A 19,188-nucleotide genomic window follows, 5' to 3' on the forward strand; every position below is an offset into this window, starting at 1 on the left:
CACGCTGGTCATTGGGGCCCCTCGAGTTCAGCTCTGGGGCAGTTCTGCTGTGCCAGGGCTCTTGGGCTGCTTCAGGAGTATGGGACAGGAATGCCCTCCTTGCAGTCTGATTGCCATCATCCAAAGTGGACAACCTCTTGTGCTCACAGCTCCTGGATTATGGACCATCGACCCGGCACTTGAAATTCTGAAATTGTCATCAGAGCTTTGCTTTTGGTGTTGTGGTAGGAAAGGTGAAAGTGATGAGAGTCTGGGCAGCTCAAGCTGTCTATGCTGGGAAAAGCAGGAGTCTCCACGCCTGTGGTCCCTCCTCCTGCTCAGCCTCCTTGTGCTGGTGAAGAGAGGACATGTATGCTGGTAAAATGATACTGGTCAATCCTAACCAATGCTACTGGGGAATCCTCACTAAATTACGACAAATCCCTATAAACCAACATTGAATCAGCCCAAAAGTGCCTGCCTTGGGTTTTGCACAAGGTCAACTAAACATGTATTCTCTCTTTTTTTAAAGGCAGGACCATATTCCAGCTTGCATAAAAAGTCTCGTTCGTGCTACTGGAGTAGCACTGCCAGGCATTTGTCGATCTGCTCCTTTCCTCCTAGCATGTATAGGAGCTGCTGGGCTGCGCTATGCCATTAGCCGCTGTAGCAGAGAGGAGGCGGCTGTAGGAACAGCAGAGTGCAAAGAGAAAGCTTTCTGCAGCCTGGAGGTTTTGCCCCCCTCCCCCATCTTCAAGGTTTTTACATCTGCTCCCATAGTCACCAAAGAGAGAAAGACATATACACTCATATACCAACCCACAACAAAACCCACACAGGCAGAGCTGAGGAGCTCTCACCAGGAAGCTGACTTACCCTAAACCACCCTGCTATTTCTCGTCACACTACATCTGGGTCTGCTGTCACGGCTGCCTCCGGATGAGCTAGACCCAGTTGCCAGGACTAATTTGGCCTATATGTGCAGTGGTCTCTGGTTACCTCTTGAGGTTTTGGGTTTTTTTCCTCTCAATAATATAATTGTTCCAATCTGCTAAAAAAGAAGTCCATCTGAAAAAGCCAAGAACACAGAACGCCACACTTCTTCTTTTCTTCACCTATCTCGTCTAGATTAGTTGACTTCCGTAATATTTATTTCCAACAGCCGCTTTCAGCTTCCTGCGTCTGGTGAGTTCTTTGCATTTTCTTTTTTTTCTAAAAGTCTTAATGTGAATTGATATTCTGAATCAAATTCAATATCTTTAGTTTTATTAATAAGTTTGTGCAATTGATTCACATAATCAGTGTAAAAAAGCCTTGTATAAAAGTAGAAAGAGGGGTGTGGTGGGCTGTGCCATGCCAGTATTTTCCATGTTAACTGATGTAAGAAAAAAGAGAGAAAATGGGAATTACTCTAAAGATGGTGGGTCTGATTCTGATCCCCTTTGCTCTTGTATGAACTATGAACCCAGGACAGATAGGCATGTGTAAACCTGCAACACCTCAAAGGACGGCTTTCTTCCCCATTTGTAAAGTACGTCATGGTTATGAGAAAACTGTTCTGCTTCATCTTAGATGTTCCCAAGCAAATTTAGGTGAAGGTTTTCTTGTGAGAATTTGAGAAAGGTGAAATTTAGGTTCTTAGGACTGAAGTGAGATTCAAAGTAATTTTAATTTGCCAACATATCTGTCACTGGCTCTGGTTCCAGTGACTGCCTGGCCCCGCTGGGTCTAACAAGTGCCTCTGCCACCTTCTGAGATGGAAGGGCATTGTTTGCTGTCTAAATGGCTGTGGCTATAACTCTTTGCTTTCATCTCACCCCCACAGCTTCTTCTCCTCTGCTTTCTGAGCCAACCATGACATACTTATGGTGTGGGATCCCCTTAGAGAGCGATATGTGTGTGCGTGCATGTGTGCACATCTGTGCACACCCATTTCTAGATTCTCCTTACCATACCTGCATCTTACGATGCTCTAGTGGTGGTGGGATGGTCTTGTCACATTGCCAATGAGAGGTAGTTAATCTAAAACATGAATGAGGAGGGAGCACACAGAGGCCGGAACCATCCCTCTGACACAGGTCCCCACAAAAAATCTGAATGTGGCTTTAAGATTTTCTAACTTCTTCTTTCAGCTGTGTTTCCATTGGTGAATGGGGTGGGAGTGGGGCCGTGGCATCTGGAGGAGGCCAGCTTTAACACAGGATTTATCCTGAAGAAAAAACTTGCGGAGGAAAAAGGTAGGATAAATGAGATTAGTTAGTTATTGGCAGGCACATCTGTCAGCATTTTTTTGGTGTCAGTACATGCCCATCTGCTGCTGCTGTCAGAATAAGGTGGGATTATGCATTGCATTGTGCTGCTTTGTATTTCACATTTTCAAAACCCACCATTTAGATCAGTGGGTGTTTACAAATGTTCCAGTAGAAAAGACCATACATGTATGCTTACTTGACTTTAGAATGGGGTTTAATCTAATTTTTCAGAGACAGGTCTGAAGATATATCATACAAGTGAAGTCCAATTTACCAGAGAAAGTGGGTACAGACTTGCTGTGAATACCATGTTTGAGACTTGGGCAGTAACTGCAGGGTAGAAAAGCCCCACGTGCACTTGCTTCCTGCTAAGTTGAGAGAGTAGGCCTTGTGGGGGCATAATACAAAGTTTTATGTTCACTAGATTAGGTGCTGCAAACCAGGAAAAATAGTAGTTTTCTATTTATAGAGAATCTGTGTTTTTATAAGTAATCTATACTTACTAAGTTCCAGAGCAAAGAATTAAAATTTAAAAAATGGGCTTGATTTTCATCTATAACAAGACACAAATTCATAGTCCATCAGCAGGGCAAAGTGGCTGTAAATTACTGTCATTTAATCCCATTTTAAGGGAATTTTACTGTGTCAAAGCAGTGTGAGATGGTCTCATGGCAGAAAAGCATGAGGCCTCACATGATTGCCTATATCAGAGGACAGTCCCTGTATCTACACACAGCACAATAAAACCATGAAGTGGGAGCTATACTTCCAGAAAGTTACTAAAAATACATTTCCAGCCTGGTGACCAGCTTTCTCAAGAAAATGTTTGTATGTGGAACTTGAGCAGATTCTGGCTCAGCTGCTCCCTTGGGAGTGTGAGTTTGGGGATGAAATGAAAGCATCCTCCCTGCTGCATACACCCAGCAACCGAGAGACTGATGCTGAAGTCGCATCACCTGGTAACAGCTGCCAGTGCCAGTGGTATCAAGGAGGCAATCTCTTGTACAGCGAGGGGCAAGCCATAGAAATCCTTAAAGATGTAAGAGGATGCTTTGGAGTATACCCAGAGCACACAGGAAATGAGCGGAAATCGTGGTGGCAAGCTGGCAGGCTGCGCCTCTGGCCTCTCTTGTAGAGCAGCAGCTCTGCACCAGTGGAAGCTCCGAGGAGCTTTTCTCGGTGACACGTTCTGATAACCAGACGGGAGAACACCCAGGCAGGGAGATGAAATTCTGCTGTTTCTTTTCTTACTTCTGCTGTGCAGCTCTAGATGTGTAGCAGCAGCTGGGTTAGGAGCCTTAAATGAAAAGGATTTTCAATGAAAAACACCTCTTCCCTCTAAAGCAAACACCCCCCATTTTCTTTGTAAAATGTTGGTGCTGTGATTCTATAGTTTTCATTAAGGAACTGTCGAATGTTACTGAATGCACTGTTCAAGTGATTAATTTGATTTGGCATTGACCATACAATGAAAAATTGCAGAATTTTTAATAATGCTTTTGATTATGGTTTGAAAAGAAACAAAAGAAGTAACTGTAAAACTTGCCTTTTTCAAAGTCTTAACGTGACATTTCAGGCATCATGCTACACAGCTTAACATCATTTCCAAATTAAGTTCTCACTTTTTGGCCAGCAGTATGTGGTTTTATTAAATCAGCAGTTTTCAAGTGTTTCCATGCTATGAGCACAGCTTACAGCTGAAAAATGTCTTGGGATAACCCCAGCGTAGTAATTAAGAAAGGAAGTTGGCTGCAGCTGTCTCAAGCCCATTATTAAAGCATTACGGCTTTAAAATACTGGACAGGATCACACAAATACAACAAAGCGATGCAACAACAAAATTTGTGGGCTGTAGCCTGCCATTAGGTCTTCTCTGAAAACCAAATACAGTTTCATATGCGCTTAGCAGAATTTAGTTGTGCTTCAATTCTTATGTCAGTGAAGAACTGGAAAACCTTCCTAATCCACCAAAAGCATTGGTCTACAGTGGAAGGGGAGACATTTGGAGCCAGCAAAACCTCTGTAATGCAGCAGTGAGCATGAGCACTGGAAGTCACGGGTACAAAACCTTGGTGTATCGGTTCTAAAACGAGTAGCTGCCAAAGTGGCAGGGAGCAATAGTCCCAGCAGTCACGTTCTGCTGGAGGCTGTGCCGGAGGGTCACTATCACTGGTGGCACGGCAGCTGGAGGATAGCTGAGAGCATGGTCTGAACACTTAAACTGCATGCCTGCGTTCCTCACAGGGTGGGTATGGGAGTATTTGCTTGTGCATAGCCCTGCCTGTGGCTGTGCCCTGCATTTGTTGCAGATTCTTTGAACTTTCCCACCCTGCACAGTCGCTTGCCACTGTGTCTGTGTCGAATTTTTTTTGCACAAGGGATCACATTTGGTCTTCAGTTACAGAAGCCAAGGAGAAGTGTAAATTCCAAAGGGGTAAGGGTGGGTCTGAACCGGGCACGCTTGTCTTTACCTGACAAAATGTATGAACCAGCTGGAAACCACACGAGGATTCTGCTATGGTTTGGGGGTTTCCCCAACGGGGGACTGTGGTGACCTATCACACAGGAAAGACCCAGCATGTGCTGGAAAGGGAACGAACACCTCTCCTGGCAGAAGCTGGCATGAAGGGCTGTGGTTACATACCGTGCACAATGCCGCCTGTCACACACAAGTGTGACCGTAGAGTACCAGACTCAATAAATGACACTTGCCCAGTTTGAGGTGGTTGTACCATCTGGTGATATCTCTTTTCCTCATGAGTGACAGTGAGTTGCTTTTGAAGGTTATCCTGGTTTATGTAAAACTACAGATGAGACTGGCTCTCCTCATATAAGTAGTTAGGGGTCTGTTTTGGTCGTCTCCTGTATACATGGTCATTGAAAGACTATGAAGCCTCTCACTCTCGCAAGAAAACTGTTCTTTCCTTTTGTTGATAGGCATGCCACTGAACTACACACAGCAGTAAAAAAAGCTTGCCTTTTTTTTTCATTAAATGACTGTGCTTAAAAACTGGTAAAGTCTTTAGAGTTCAAAGTTATTGAATTAATGACATACTGAATTATCTATTAATTTCCTCTCATCATCTGTGCGCTTGTGCTTTTCTCATTACAAAAATATATTATGAAACATCTGTCTTAAAAATCCCTCATGTAATTTCTTTTGTTTCCATCAATTTAAATGCAGGTTTTTAAATTCATGTATCTTTCAGTGGAGTTTTAATTCTGCATGAAAAGCCGTTGGGTAAAATATCTCTGAGTTTGAATCAAGTCCACCAGGATTCAAAAATAAAGCATGGGAAATGTTCTCTTAATGTTCAAACGTAGCTCTCCTAAAATATCTCTCTTTTCATATGTGTGATCATTTTCAGGCAAAATATGTAAAAATCAAGAAAATAAAGGAAAAACTTTCTATGCTTCCCACTGGAAAACAGAAACTCTGCATTAAGATTTACTGTAGTGTGGGGATTTGCATGATCTTTAAACCAACTGAAAGCCACATAGATGTCAGCTTTAAGTATCTGAAATGGCTTCTCAAAATACTGAGCTGAAGAATGAGTGAGAAAGATTTATGTATTACTTTTGGTGGTAAAGAGTAGAGGCTTTTCTCCTCTCAACCTATTCCATATGACCCAGTGCTGTCTGCAGTATTATATGTCTTATACAAAAGTGACAAGAGATTAAGGTTATACAGGAATCGGAGAAAAATAAAGGAAAACAGGTCCTGAAATATATATTCTGCTCTGGCATACAGTTGGTGTTTGATATAAATCAATGTACCAGGTATAACTTGTGCTAATTCCAGAAAAAAAAGAAATCTTGACAGCACGTTCATTTGAAATTGGGCTTTAATCATAACTATGCATAGGATGTAGGCAATTTGATGTAGGCAAGTATGTATGCCCATTTATTGTGTTTAAGTTAATTTACTACAATTAAGGAATTCTAGAGAGGCTACGTAGTGAGAAAAAATATTTTCCTACCTGTCCTGTAAATACTCTTATTTTATCCTTGTGCCGGGTACAGTGCATGAATACTGAGTTGTGAGATAGATTGTGGAAGACAACTCCTTTTTTAATTTATAAAACAAAACAAAAGGATAAAGACCTTAAATCAACAAATGCAGGAAAAATCATGATAATTGTGTGTTTTGTATGGCACCTTCTACTTGCAAAGTGATTGAAATTATTTCCAAGCAAGCCCTCCAAATTTTTAACATTTTAATGTACATGCGTGCACATACAGAATTTAAGACTGAACTTAAAAAATGGCAGTTTCCCTCAGGCTGAAATCTAGACTATGGTTTTAAACAGTCTAATATATACAGAGACAAGAAAAAGCTTTTTGTTGCTGGCAGTTCTAGGGGGAAAAGCTAAAATTGTCAGCCACTTTCTCAGTGTTATAAAGTAAATAACCAACCAAATTGTTGTTGCTTATTGTTACTAGCTTTGCTCATTAACTCAAGAAGTTTAACATTCATCACAGCAAAACTGAACAGTGACATGCAGTAAATATGTTCTTCCCCCCCCAAATCAGTATGTTTTAGCAAGAAGTCATTATTGCGAATTGTTTGACAACTGAAGTGTCATTATTTGCCACTCAAAACACTTATACATTCAACACATTTTATTCTTATCACAAAAGATGAAAAATAATCTTCCATCATTGGCTAATTCTGTTCTAACTAATATTTTCCTCCTCCACCTTTACCTCCCACTGAAAGAAAACTTATGCAAATATGTAACTTAATGAACATGGAGAACCTCCTTCTTCTCCCCCTGAGGTTAGGGGGAGAAGATCTGGGCTTGAGAGTCTCCTTATTTTGTGGTAGGCATTTTATAAATGCAAAGTTAAACTTGAATAGACCTCTGAAAGTAACCTTGGAAATCTTGCGAGGGATCCATGGAGGGCAGTGGAGAAATGGTAGGACAACTTTAAAGATTTTTTAACATTGAGGAGGGTGTTATATCACTTATATCATTCATTTATTAGCTTTTAGCTATACTGTTAATATTGATTACTTGGTAGTGTTTAAGGGTCCCAGTTAAGAAGATCAGGTCCTGTGCAAACAAGGGAGAGGAGTGCAGTCCTACCCCAGGTTAGAGCCGAAACATGCAGAAGTCAGCCCTTTCCACTGCAGTGGGCTCGACACAGGCTCTGGAAGAGAGGAAGCCCTTTAGCCTGCAAATGCAAGTGTGTATGTGGAGTTGCCAGGTTGTAGTTTTAACATTTTACCATGTTACACATCTGTGGGATTTAATATAAATCCACGCATCTCCTTAACAACAAATCATTTTAACATGTTGTAAAGATGTGTCTAAAAAATTTAATGGCTGCATATGCAGTAGAAATGTAATTGTTTACAATGTGTAACTAAGAAATTTATTTGTATGTGTAAGACTATTATCTATCAGTTATATACCTAGGTTACTGCAAATCCAGATTTAGCACAGCAGTCATTTCTGCTCAGGTGTATATGAATAGACATGTGTACCTATATGTAGAAATAAAGTAATTTAAAGACCATGGTCATTTCAATGATGCATCCATTCTTTGATGCAAAATACGTATGCAGGTTTTCAAACAACGGTAACATATCTTGCCCTGAATATGCGTCTGTTTCATATAGCAGTCCATAGCAAACTCTTCTGCAAATGAATGAATATCAATGTGTATATATATACATGTCTATATATGTATATAGACATACAAACACACATGCATGTGCATATGGATGTCATATTTTTTGTACATGGATGTATAGATTCATTATTGAAATAGTTACGTTTTTAAATATACACCGATTTATTTTCAATCTTTTTGTGTACATATATGCATATATACTTCTATGCATCCAGTCTAGCAAATAATGCATCATTCTGCAAAATATTACAAATGCTTATTTGAAACTAAAAAATATTAGTTGTGTATGAAAGGGAAATGGATACTTCATGATGATTATGCCTGTATCTGCAGATGGTAAAAAAAACCCCAACCAATAGAAATAGGGAAAGGGCTAGGCTTTCTGGAAAGAAAACACAATCATTGTTGAAAATTGTAAATAAGAGAGTACTTCGCATTTTGTCAGCCAGAAAAATTTGGGAAGATTTTAAAGAGTTAAACCTGTAAAAAGAAATCTACAAAAATATGTTGTAAGTGCCTTTTTGATTTGTCTCAAACTTCAAGAAAGGTGAACTGTGTTAAAAGAGGATGTGGCATGAAAAATTTGAAGTGGTTTGGGGCCCAAAGCTGCAAACATTTCCACATGTGAATAATTCTACACACACAGTAGTATCATTGAAGTCAATTACTTAAATATCGTGCATTTTATAATATCAATCCTTCAGTTTGGCTATAATGCAGTTAGACTTGGGTGAAAATTTGCTTTTTAACTCTGAGTCCATTCTGAAAGACAGAGTGACTTTTCATAGGTATGTGTGATAGCGCTGTAGTCAGAGCATAGCGCTTTATCCATGTTCATCTGCAAGTGTATCTGTATCCCCATCTGGACCTAAAAGTAGTTCTATGTCAGTGGTGAATATATATATATATATATATATATATATATGTATTTGTGTGTGTACTAAAACAGAGACTATGAAAGAAGGCAGATGGACAGATGGTTGGCCAACTTCTGTGCTCGAACATACACATGTGTGACATTTGCACGCCAGCTGCTCCATGTACGGCTGTATCTGTGGTGAGACTCAAGAAGGATTTCTTCTCTGTTTAAGAACAGAGAAGAAAAATTATCACAGTGAAGGGTGGGAAAGGAAGGTGACATACCCAATATCTTGCAGAAGGGAAACAGTTGGTAAGCACAAGGGCACGTGCCATGCTTTGGGCACGACATGCTGCTCCATTTTTGCTGACTTTGGAGGATATTGGGTCAGACTGAGAACAGCACATGAGCCAGTCCTCTGTGAAGGGGTTACTTTCCTGCACTTGATTTACCCAAATTTTAATTTGGAGAGGATGCAACATTTATACTGAAAACGAGTCACTTTTGAAAATGCCCTGGAGTGTCATAAATACCACATAGTCCATAATTTACCATGTCATGCCATAAACATGGAGAAAAATTACTTCAGACTCATGGCTTGAATTTTGAAGCAGGTACTTAGCACTGCCAGATATCATTGACTTCTATTGAATTTAGGATCTCGGATCAATACATGAGAGTCTTACAGACTTTTTGTTAATTTTTGGAGTGGTTCTAATCACTTGTGTTCATGTTTAATTTGTAAGTAGCTGAATCAAGGTGTGATTAGTCACAGCTAAAGGGTTCTTGAAGATAAAAGAAATATTTCTTTTGTCTAATTGGGTAATGAAAATGAGAGTTAAATAGTTTTTCTCAGTGACTATAGTAAACTGAATAGATCTTTAGACATGTCATTATCCATTGCTTATATATATTCATTATAGGTACTATTACTAAAGTAATGAGCTAGCAATTTTTTATTTAAGATATCTCATTATACAGCTTTATATGTATGTGCAGTGTGTAAGCATGTGTGTAAGTATGTACATTTTCTTATACAGAAAGCTTTCATCCCTTTACTAGGACTTCACGTCTCATTTCATCTTGTAAATAACATTGGTATGTATTTGTCGTTATTTTACAGCAAGATTCCCCAGTCTCAATATGAGGGAATTTCCTTTAAATCTGATGACTTATGTTCCCTTGCTAATAATAAGGTTGGCAAGATGACTGAATATTTGATCAGAAATTCTTTTCTTCAGTTTCAATTGTTAAAACTGCCAAAGAAACTGAGGTTTAAATTTTCAGGTGTTGTCTTGATCCAGAAATGATTTCTTGCAAAGGCTCCTAAGAAAGTGGTTGTCCATCGTCTTTAAATTACCTAAATTAGAAAAAATTGTTTTATATTTTTTCAAAACAAAGCACTGAAATTTGAAAACGGGAACAGGATTTCAGTTTTGTGAATAAGGGAGTGAAAGAAAAATTTCTAAGTTGTTATGTCTGTGCAATTTTTTTTTAATGCTGAAAGGATTGTTTTTGAGATGACAAGACATCCTGGCTTTAAAAATATGTGTTCATTGCTTGTTGCTTGCTCCTCTAATTTTAGGAAGCCATTGCAGGTATGATTGTACTTAAGGATAAAATATCCTCTCAATTATTTAAAATATAAAAACACATTGAGAGATAGTCTGGCAATTAATCCATCATTTATGTCATAAATATACCAGACAACTGAAGCATTCTGCCAATAAAATAACCTGCCATTTTGCTCTTGGGCCAAGGAATAAAGATGGCCCCTGCAGTAGTCTGCTTGGAAAGTGAATGCGTTGAATGTAGATTTTTTGGTGGAGTAGCTTGGGGAAAAGATGCAGCACCTCGCAAAGGTATGGGCTGTGAGCCAGTTCTCCTTCATGGCAGTGGTACCACCACTGAATGCCACCATAGACTGAAACGCTGGCACTGTCTGAGGCGGCGGGCGGCTGTTTCCTAGACTGGCAAGACTGGGCCACTTAGTGCTATAGATAAAAATCATCTTAAAATGAGTTTAAAAACCAGGAGGCAGCTAACGCAAATGTCAGAGCACCAGCTTAATGAATGCATGACAGGAAACTTCGCAGCAAGGGGCCATTTGCTTGCAGAACAGCTGCAGTCTCCAGACGGACTACAGCTGATGTATTAGTTTTCAGCAGCCCCGTGCTGTGGCAGTAACAGCCCGTGCAGCAGTCTGGAGGTTTGTCTCGGAATGGAGCAAGTCCAGCTCACCCATGAAATTGAAAACAAGGTAGCATGACCTTGGCAACGGGGTGATCTAGTTGAGCATCCAGGCTGGATCCACAACGGCCGTGGTGTCTCCGTCATGGGGGCCAATTGTCTCCCTGCTGCATCTTCTGGGTGCTGACCCTAACCAGGCAATAGCATCTCTGCCCTGTCTTGATTTCCTGCCAGCCTTCCTCTTCCTCCTCCCTCTCCTGCTCACAGGAGTTGTTCTCAGGCCCCGTCCGTGCCCTGCACCCACAGAGGTGAAGGTGTAAAGCTGCGAGCTGTTCTGGTCGGTGAGGGTAGTCTCCGTGTCTCCTTCCTCTCCTCGAAACCCTCTAACTAAGAGATGCAAGGAGAGTTTTTATGTATCTGCGGTGCAGTTAGAAGGAGCAGTGATTACAATCAACACAACAGAGAAGAACTGTAGGCACTGTTTTGCAGACCCCACCTCTGTGTGAGATGGGACTTACAGGAGTAATGTAGGCAGCCAAAGACAGTATGTGCATCCAAGCATCGCACAGCAAGTGGAAGTCTCTCCAGTGGTTTTCAACTTTTTTTGTTAGTGTAAATATTTTTATTTCCTCGCAATGTCAGGTCTCTTCAAGAGCTAGTATACACAGTGCTCAAACTAAAAAATTAGCCTGTTCTTATCCTGATATCAACAGGAACTGCACTGCAATGTAATTGTGGTAGGGACCGGATAATGGCAATAATAGTTAGTGTGTTAATTGCTTTAACTCTCTGAAGTATTTTGTGACTGCCTGATCTAAAAAGCCTGTTGTCTTGCCCGTGTGGTTTGTTTACGTATGAGCTAATTCCTTTCAAATCCCAGCCTATCCAAGGGTGCACTATCAATATCCAAGATAGGTTTTGAAATTAGGAGTTCCTGACTGTTTTTATTCTCCCCTATCATAAGACACTGTCCATCCCCTGCAGATGTTTAGCCATACTAAGCCATGCTCACAATGATCTTATAGTAGATGCCAGAGGCATTCCTGGCATAAATGAAAATCCCATTTGGTTCAGTTGATAAACTTACCCCTTCTGATAGAAGCAGTCCTGCTTTCCTTTGTTGGTAGAATTGTTTTAACAAATATTAGATTAGTTTTTCATGGGTTGTATATTCACTTGAATCCTCCGTGTGCAAAGAGCTTGGCGCTGCTGTGCTCCTCTTCCCATCCCATCATGTTACAGATTGACAACACCACTCACGTTCTCCGTATCGTATTCAGCCATGATCAAGTGTGAGGCATTTACTTGCATGTCATTGCTGAGGTGCAGGACAGGCAGTGCCCAGAGAGCGGCTGTTGTATGGCTTCTTGGGCTCTCATGTTGTCAGCGAAGCCCAAGAGCTCTATGACCACACACCAGTGCCAAGGTTCTGTATTCCAAAGACGAAGGGAACAAAAATAAGAAAGCAAAGAAAATAAATGTTGCATTAGTTACATAAACAATATGATACAGTTGAAAAAAACAGTGCTTTATCTAAAACTGTGCAAGGATTTTCTTTGAGGTTAATCTCAAATTTTATTAAAGGTCACTATTCAGAATGGCTGCATCAGAATTAGACATACATTCTTATACTTAATAATATTATACAAGCTCTCACCTTAATATTCAAATAAAATCTTCTATTGTTTCATCACTTCTATAAGTGATGAAAGCATAAACCAAAGTAGTGTACAAGAAGATACCGGTTTATATCTGGAATTCCAGATCCAAAATGGACTTGATAAAGTTAGTAAAATTTGGAAAACCAAACTGTTGGGGAAAAAAATAATCCGTCAGCAGCTTAAACTCGACCATCTGTGATCAGAAGATTTTGTGCAGTCTTTTAATGGGTGTAGCATGCTGTACTGTCCGACCAAGACCGTAGTATATAATATGAGAGAAAGGAACCAAACCTTTTGCAAATATTTACACAACTGGTTGTGTACTGAGGAAGTGCCCAGTACTGGCCTGTCCTTTAAAAGACATTGTTTTCTGATGATGTTTAATCTAAAGAGTTTTCCATTAATTGAGGTGAACTTGTGTAATTATTTTAATACACTAATACTGCTCTTAGCCTGAGGCTGCATCGTGGACAGGCTATGCGCATAATTAAAAATATATCTCCAATATGCACATATGTTGTCCCAACTATATATGGAGGCACATGAACTCCAAATGGCTGTGAACAAAAGTGAGATCAGGACCACTGACAGCAATCTGTCCACAGGACCAGAATATGGACCTTGATATATACTGTTCATTTTTATTCATCAATGGATTGTAGAACAAGATAATTTGCTTTGAAAACAATTCTGCACTGTTGTGGCGGAATATTTCAGCTTTTGTTATCATGTGTGTCAGCCATATTCCTTAGTCCTTAATATCTTTTTCAGTCTTTAATAATCTATATACTGTCTTTCAAAATAGCCAACATGATCAGACCTGGTAATCAACAAGGTGAGACCCAGACCAATCCTTTTATCTGTCTTTCTCTGTTCTGGCATTTATGAAATAGCAAAAGTCATGCTTCAGACATCCTTATTTTCCCTCGCATTCAAATATACACAAAATAATGAGCCTGAAGGCATTAAGGACTACTTGCACCAAAGAAATGTTTGTTCTGAAAAGGAGACTTGGTACATGCTAACTTTCTCCCGGGAGCATGCAGCTTTGTTGAATCATACACTACTGGCTGAGGTGAATTGCGGTGTTTTCAAACTGTACTGCTGACAATTTTGAAGTAGAATACCCTGAAGGAAAGATGATGATGCATTTAAGTAATTGGACTGTGTATCCTGCATATACTTCTCAAATTTTTCATGGATGGATTTTGTAAACGTCTTGTTTAATTCCCCTGAGAGTTTGTTTGGGGAATGGAGAAGGGGAGACAGTGGAGTTAGACCTACTGAATCTTTAAAAGCAAATTTCCAGCTGCTGCCACCAAAACTTAAATTCATGGGGCAGCTTGTTTCCCAGCAGCCAGGAATGCCGTGAAGCGGCCTCAGCCTCCATCCCACTTCCTAGAAGCGAGCTGAGATGGCGAGAGCACGGTCGCGCTGGCAGTCCAGGAAGCGCTGTCTGTTGCAATGACTCTTCTAGATACCGGTAACTCAAATACGCACGAGGACTGCCCTGCAGGCTTGGTGCCACCTCTATAAAACGGCGTGCTCGGCCAAGCTGCTGACACACCTTCTTTTGGTCGGTGCATCGGGTGGGAGAGATGCAGGTGTGCTGGCAGCACGAGAGGAGGTAGGGCACTGCCTCACTGCAAAATGAAAGCTGGGAAGTTGCCAGTAGCAGTTGTCAGTGCCTGTAAAATGTTCTGTCTAAGCTCGTCTAGCGCTTTTCTCTTCTTTTCCTTTGTTTTTCCCCTTTGTGGAGTAAGCCAAAGCCTTGAGTGTACTAGAAATGTGGGTGAGGGGTGGGGGGTGGGGGGGTTAGGGTGGTGAAACTGGAGAGCATTACAGTAACGGAGAGTATATGCTTTTTGTGGCTGTCATTCTTCTCTGTGCAAATAACCTTAAGCTGTGATTTCTCTCTTTATATATGAAGGCGACAGAAATATATTATTTGTGTAACACACACAGGACATTTTGAAATTATGCAGTGATACTTTCTTTAATTACTTTTGTTGAGCAGAACTAATTTGCCTTCAGTTTTGCAGCTAGTGATTTTCATAGCATCTTGTGTGCCGCCCTGTGTGAGCAGTGAATCTTGCAAACAGCTAGTGGGGAAGAGGCAAATGCTTTCAAAATAGGAAAATTTGACTGAATGCTGGCAGGAGCTCAAAAGCAATTACATACTCTGAAGAGGTACTCTCAGTTCAGTTTTACAACAGAGTAAATGTCAGGGCAGCTGTATCCCCTTCAAATGAAATAGTTTGACTGGGGCAAGCACTGGTGGTGTGGCTTTCTTTGGCTTGTGCTCCTTGCTTGTTGAAAGTGATTTGTAAGAAAAATTTTGAACTTTTTTGTATTTTTGCTGCGAATCATTCATTGCTTTTGAAAACTGTCAAGGTTCATGTTGCTTGAGATTCACACCTGAAGTCTTTGCTTTCTCATTGTCACAAGTAGTTCTGTGTTACTCTTCATTATGGGATTGCTTAAATAATAGTCAAATTAGTTAGTGAAGGGCGTTTTTTCTCTTGACTACCTCTAGAGAGCATGGGTACCTTTTCAAGGGAATCTGAACTGATCGGTTAAGAGGGATTCAGGATTCTGTCAGTCTTGGTGAAAGTCAGAGGCAGGAAATGTCTCACTAAAAGCAGGTTAGTAGCAGTTATATCAAAGTTAAATTGATTTTATTATTTTTTTAGCCAACTGGAGGGAAAAAATAGTTGGTGTCAGTGGAGAATGGCAGAGGTGATAGGACTACTAGCCCCCATGGAGCAGCAAGAAGGTTATTTACAAGAATGGCTCTTGCACATGCAGCCGGCTGGGAGGGAACAGCAAGGTTCAGTATCCTCGATGTGGGGTACTCCCCATGGCTGTCCAAAGACATGTCCAGGCGTCTTTATCTTGATGAATAATGGTCTGTTCTCTGTGGGTTATAAATGTTACATTTTATTTTTACTCTTCCAGAAACATCATTTGACTCACTGAATAATTAAAACCAACAGCATCACAGAGCCGTGTGGGAGAGAAGGGGATTTTAGACACAAGTGACACAATCAAGTCTTGAGAAGTAAAGAGATTTGGATGGTTTCTCACCAAACGGAAGTTATGTAGAAAGCCTCTGAGACCACTGCCTCTCTCCAACCCACTCCTGCTGCCCAGAGACGGTGCTCTTGGCCCTGGACACTAATAAAATGCTGGATTCAATTAAGTGTGTCCTGGTGGGAGACTCTGCGGTGGGGAAAACATCTCTCTTGGTACGTTTCACCTCCGAGACTTTTCCAGATGACTACAGACCCACCGTGTATGAAAATACCGGAGTGGACGTCTTCATGGATGGTGTACAGATTAGCCTAGGTCTTTGGGACACATCTGGCAGCGATGCCTTCAAAGGCATTCGCCCTCTCTCATACCAACAGGCAGATGTGGTATTAATGTGCTACTCGGTGGCAAACCACAATTCCTTTCTGAACCTGAGGAACAAGTGGATCGGCGAGATCCGCAGCCATTTGCCCCGCATCCCCGTTCTGGTGGTGGCTACTCAGACTGACCAGCGCGACACGGGGCCCTACCGTTCCTCCTGCATCAGCCCAATAGACGGGAAGCGGCTCGCCCAGGATGTGCGAGCCAAAGGCTATTTGGAGTGCTCTGCCCTCAGCAACCGCGGGGTGCAGCAGGTGTTTGAGTACGCCGTGCGGACAGCAGTCAATCAAGCCAAAAGACAGAACAGGCGGAAGCTCTTCTCCATTAACGAGTGCAAGATCTTCTGAGGACCGTCAGCAGTGGTTTTGCCCGCGTTCGTTCTTTCTGCCTTCGCACAAAGATACCACGGCAGAGAGAATGGGAGGTGAATCAAAGGAGGGCTCCTGGCAGGACCGCAGTGCAGGTGCCCCTAGTGAGACAGATGTGCACTCTATCTGATCTGCTCCCCCCCAACACACGTGGGCACTATCTTGAAAAGTGAAAGGTGCAGGTACATGCCCTTATTCACAAGCCCGTGTTTGGACTTTGCTAGCCTCGACTGGAGCAGGCCTAGCCCGGAGATCTGCAGATAATAGCCGTGCTGATTTTGTTGTTGTTTCTGTTGATGTTTCTCAGTTGTTGATTTGTCTGCATTTATTTAATGACAAACTTCTGCCTGGATCAACCCTCACCTCTTGCCATATCTGCCCATGTGGAGGTTTTTTTTTTACTTTAAGAACTTAGCATATAAAATCTGACCACTGTGTATTCTATTTAAAAGACTCTTGTATACGTTGTTGTAAAATACTGACAGTTTGTTTTCATATTTTGGAGGTTCTTCCTTTAGCTAACCACAGAAGCAAATTGTCCTATCCTTATAATAAATGGCCTGCAGGCAAGCCTAGCACTTCTTAGACATGCCCGAGTCACTGCATAACAATAACCAAATCCAGTACGTCCAGCATAGGAATGATCAAAACTTAGTGACATTTGACAGCTCTCCTGTGGGTTTCTGAGATTTATTTTATCTTGGTCTTGTTCCTCAGCAGTGTGGTCAAAGATGGGACGAACCAGGAAGAAACTAACCTGATTCTTCCTAGACCTCACCTGGTTACAACCCCAGAAGGACTGACTTGCAGTCAGGGCTGGTTTAGACATATAGTTGGGTGGCAGAGATGAATCTATCCCTGCTGTAATTCTGGAAGCAAAAGATTTCAGTCTCCAGGGATAAAAGGTATTTTTTCATGAGCACTAAAATTCTCACATATTTTTAGTACACTTCTTTTCAAAACAGTGGTTTTAGTGAAACCAGTTGCCTACTATAATAAAAATTAAGTACATGGCAATGTTGAATGTGCGTATTTAGAATGGCTAATTAACTTCTTTTTTTTGAGTTTGCATACTAAGTATAACTGCCTGGGTTGTATCAAAATAAGACTGAAACAGGCTTTGCATCCTGGGGAGCCTGACAAAAGTCAAATCCTGATGTACCTGCTCAGGCCAAGTTACCCTCCTGCACAAAAAGCCAGGCTAAGGAGGTGGAAACTCCAGGTGTGTAAGAGAACTCTGCTAGAAGATGGAGTGGGGTCAACACGCTGTACATTCCTCGTGAGTTGTGGTGTTCCCCTCCTCCTCAGGTTGTCTGTCCCCTCTGCCCCGTAGCATCTCTCAGGTCTTGCAGATCTGTCTCATCCCAAAGTTTCTGCTGCCCATAGAGGAAATCCCTTGGGGGATTTCTTAGTGCAGCAAGATTTTTTTTTCTCCTTTTCCCTTCCTTCAGCTAGCTCAGAACTGACCTTTGAGGGGCTTATAGCATGGTGCCATAGAAGGTGGCACATAGCACAGTAGGATGATTCTCTCTCCACAGTGATCCCGAGAGAATGACCTGTGTTTGTTTTGACTGAGCCCCGACTTGTTTTTCAACAGGAATGGATACAGTAGCTTGTCTGAGTCACATCCAAGGTGGGACTTCAGGAGTTACCCTACTAAGCAAAAAAGCTATAGCTCAGGTCTTATCCATCTATAGTTTGTCCCTGAAAAACTGGTTGGGCGCTCTTCTCCATAATTGTTCTACTTCTGAGCTTCTCTATGAAGAGAAATTCCAAATTAAATCATCCCCCTCCTATGAATCCCAGAGGTGGTCTCTCACCTGTGATGTAGGTGAGCAAGTATTTGCATTGCAGACATCTTGAATAGCAGTGGTGCACAGGACACTTGATGTTGTGATTGTCCCGCCAGCTCCCAGGCTGGTGAATACTTACCACTCATCAACCTGATTGTAAGGGAGGCTTCTGGTCATAAAAACATACTGGTCTTATGTGAGGTTTTCATATCAGCTTTAAATCTTTACAAGCTTCTGCACCTGACCACACAAGATGAGGGCTCCCATTACCACTCATCTTTCCTGTACTCTTCTCCTTCCTACTTCTCTTTCTCTTCAGGTGTTGATTGCAAATCCTTTGCCCCCTGAAACACTAAAACTGACGTGTTTGTAAAAGAACCCGAATGGCATGATACTTTTGCAGAGTTACACAAGTGGCTAGGTATTTGCAGTCCTCGGTTAAAAAAGTTTTAGCTTTTGGAAGAAATATGTTTCTACATCTCAACCCTTGCAATGCCTCTTCACTGAAAGTTTTGGGTTTTGTAACCATAATTTAAAATTAGTCATTGTTACTGTTTGAACATTAAAGATCACATGCAAAATGTCACATTGTGAATCTTCAAATCTGTTGCAAGCGTGGACATTTTTGTTATGGTCCCCACTCTACTAATGGATTTAATACCTGGTTTCAGCTTTTTCTGAGACATATTTTTGGCAGCATGTTCAATTAAATGGTCTTTTTCCTCTGTGGATTAAGCTTTATTTACAACAGTTCATGCAGCTGTTTTTATGTGTTGAAGCACAATAACCACTAGGCCAGGATGCTGTGTTGTGTTATCTGCCACAGGATGCTGGATTCAAGGACCAGAAGGCTCCGGAGAGTTACTGTATCAGACAAAGCCAGATGAAGATGTGCTCCAGAATCACACCGTAACTGAAAATTCCATCTCATCTGTATTTGCTTCACAAGGCTTGTTACGATGTATTACAAAATGAAGAATTCCAAGTTTGCTTGCAATTCAGTGAAGCAAAGTGGATAGGCTTCCCTGAGAC

At 41.3% G+C, this 19,188-nt stretch overlaps 1 protein-coding gene across 7 annotated transcripts; it reads left to right on the forward strand.

Annotated features, from left to right (window-relative positions):
* Positions 1–722: 722 nt before the first annotated feature.
* RHOH (ras homolog family member H) lies at positions 723–18,881 on the forward strand. 7 transcript variants are annotated; one of them, XM_041126039.1, is made up of 4 exons: positions 723–1,164; positions 2,112–2,216; positions 15,118–15,226; positions 15,540–18,881. In XM_041126039.1, exon 4 carries the CDS (start codon positions 15,767–15,769, stop codon positions 16,340–16,342), a length of 576 nt encoding a protein of 191 aa, XP_040981973.1. In that variant the 5' UTR covers positions 723–1,164; positions 2,112–2,216; positions 15,118–15,226; positions 15,540–15,766; the 3' UTR covers positions 16,343–18,881. The 7 variants fall into 7 exon arrangements, with proteins under 7 accessions (XP_040981973.1, XP_029883979.1, XP_040981976.1 ...); XM_030028119.2 differs by lacking the exon at positions 15,118–15,226; XM_041126042.1 differs by lacking the exon at positions 2,112–2,216.
* The last annotated feature ends 307 nt before the right edge of the window (positions 18,882–19,188 follow it).

Source organism: Aquila chrysaetos, chromosome 1, assembly GCF_900496995.4.
Source record: "Aquila chrysaetos chrysaetos chromosome 1, bAquChr1.4, whole genome shotgun sequence".
NCBI classification, from domain to species: domain Eukaryota; kingdom Metazoa; phylum Chordata; class Aves; order Accipitriformes; family Accipitridae; genus Aquila; species Aquila chrysaetos.

Excerpts from the sequence above, each read along its gene's own strand:
- RHOH (XM_041126039.1), top strand. The coding sequence starts at position 15,767 with ATGCTGGATTCAATTAAGTGTGTCCTGGTGGGAGACTCTGCGGTGGGG.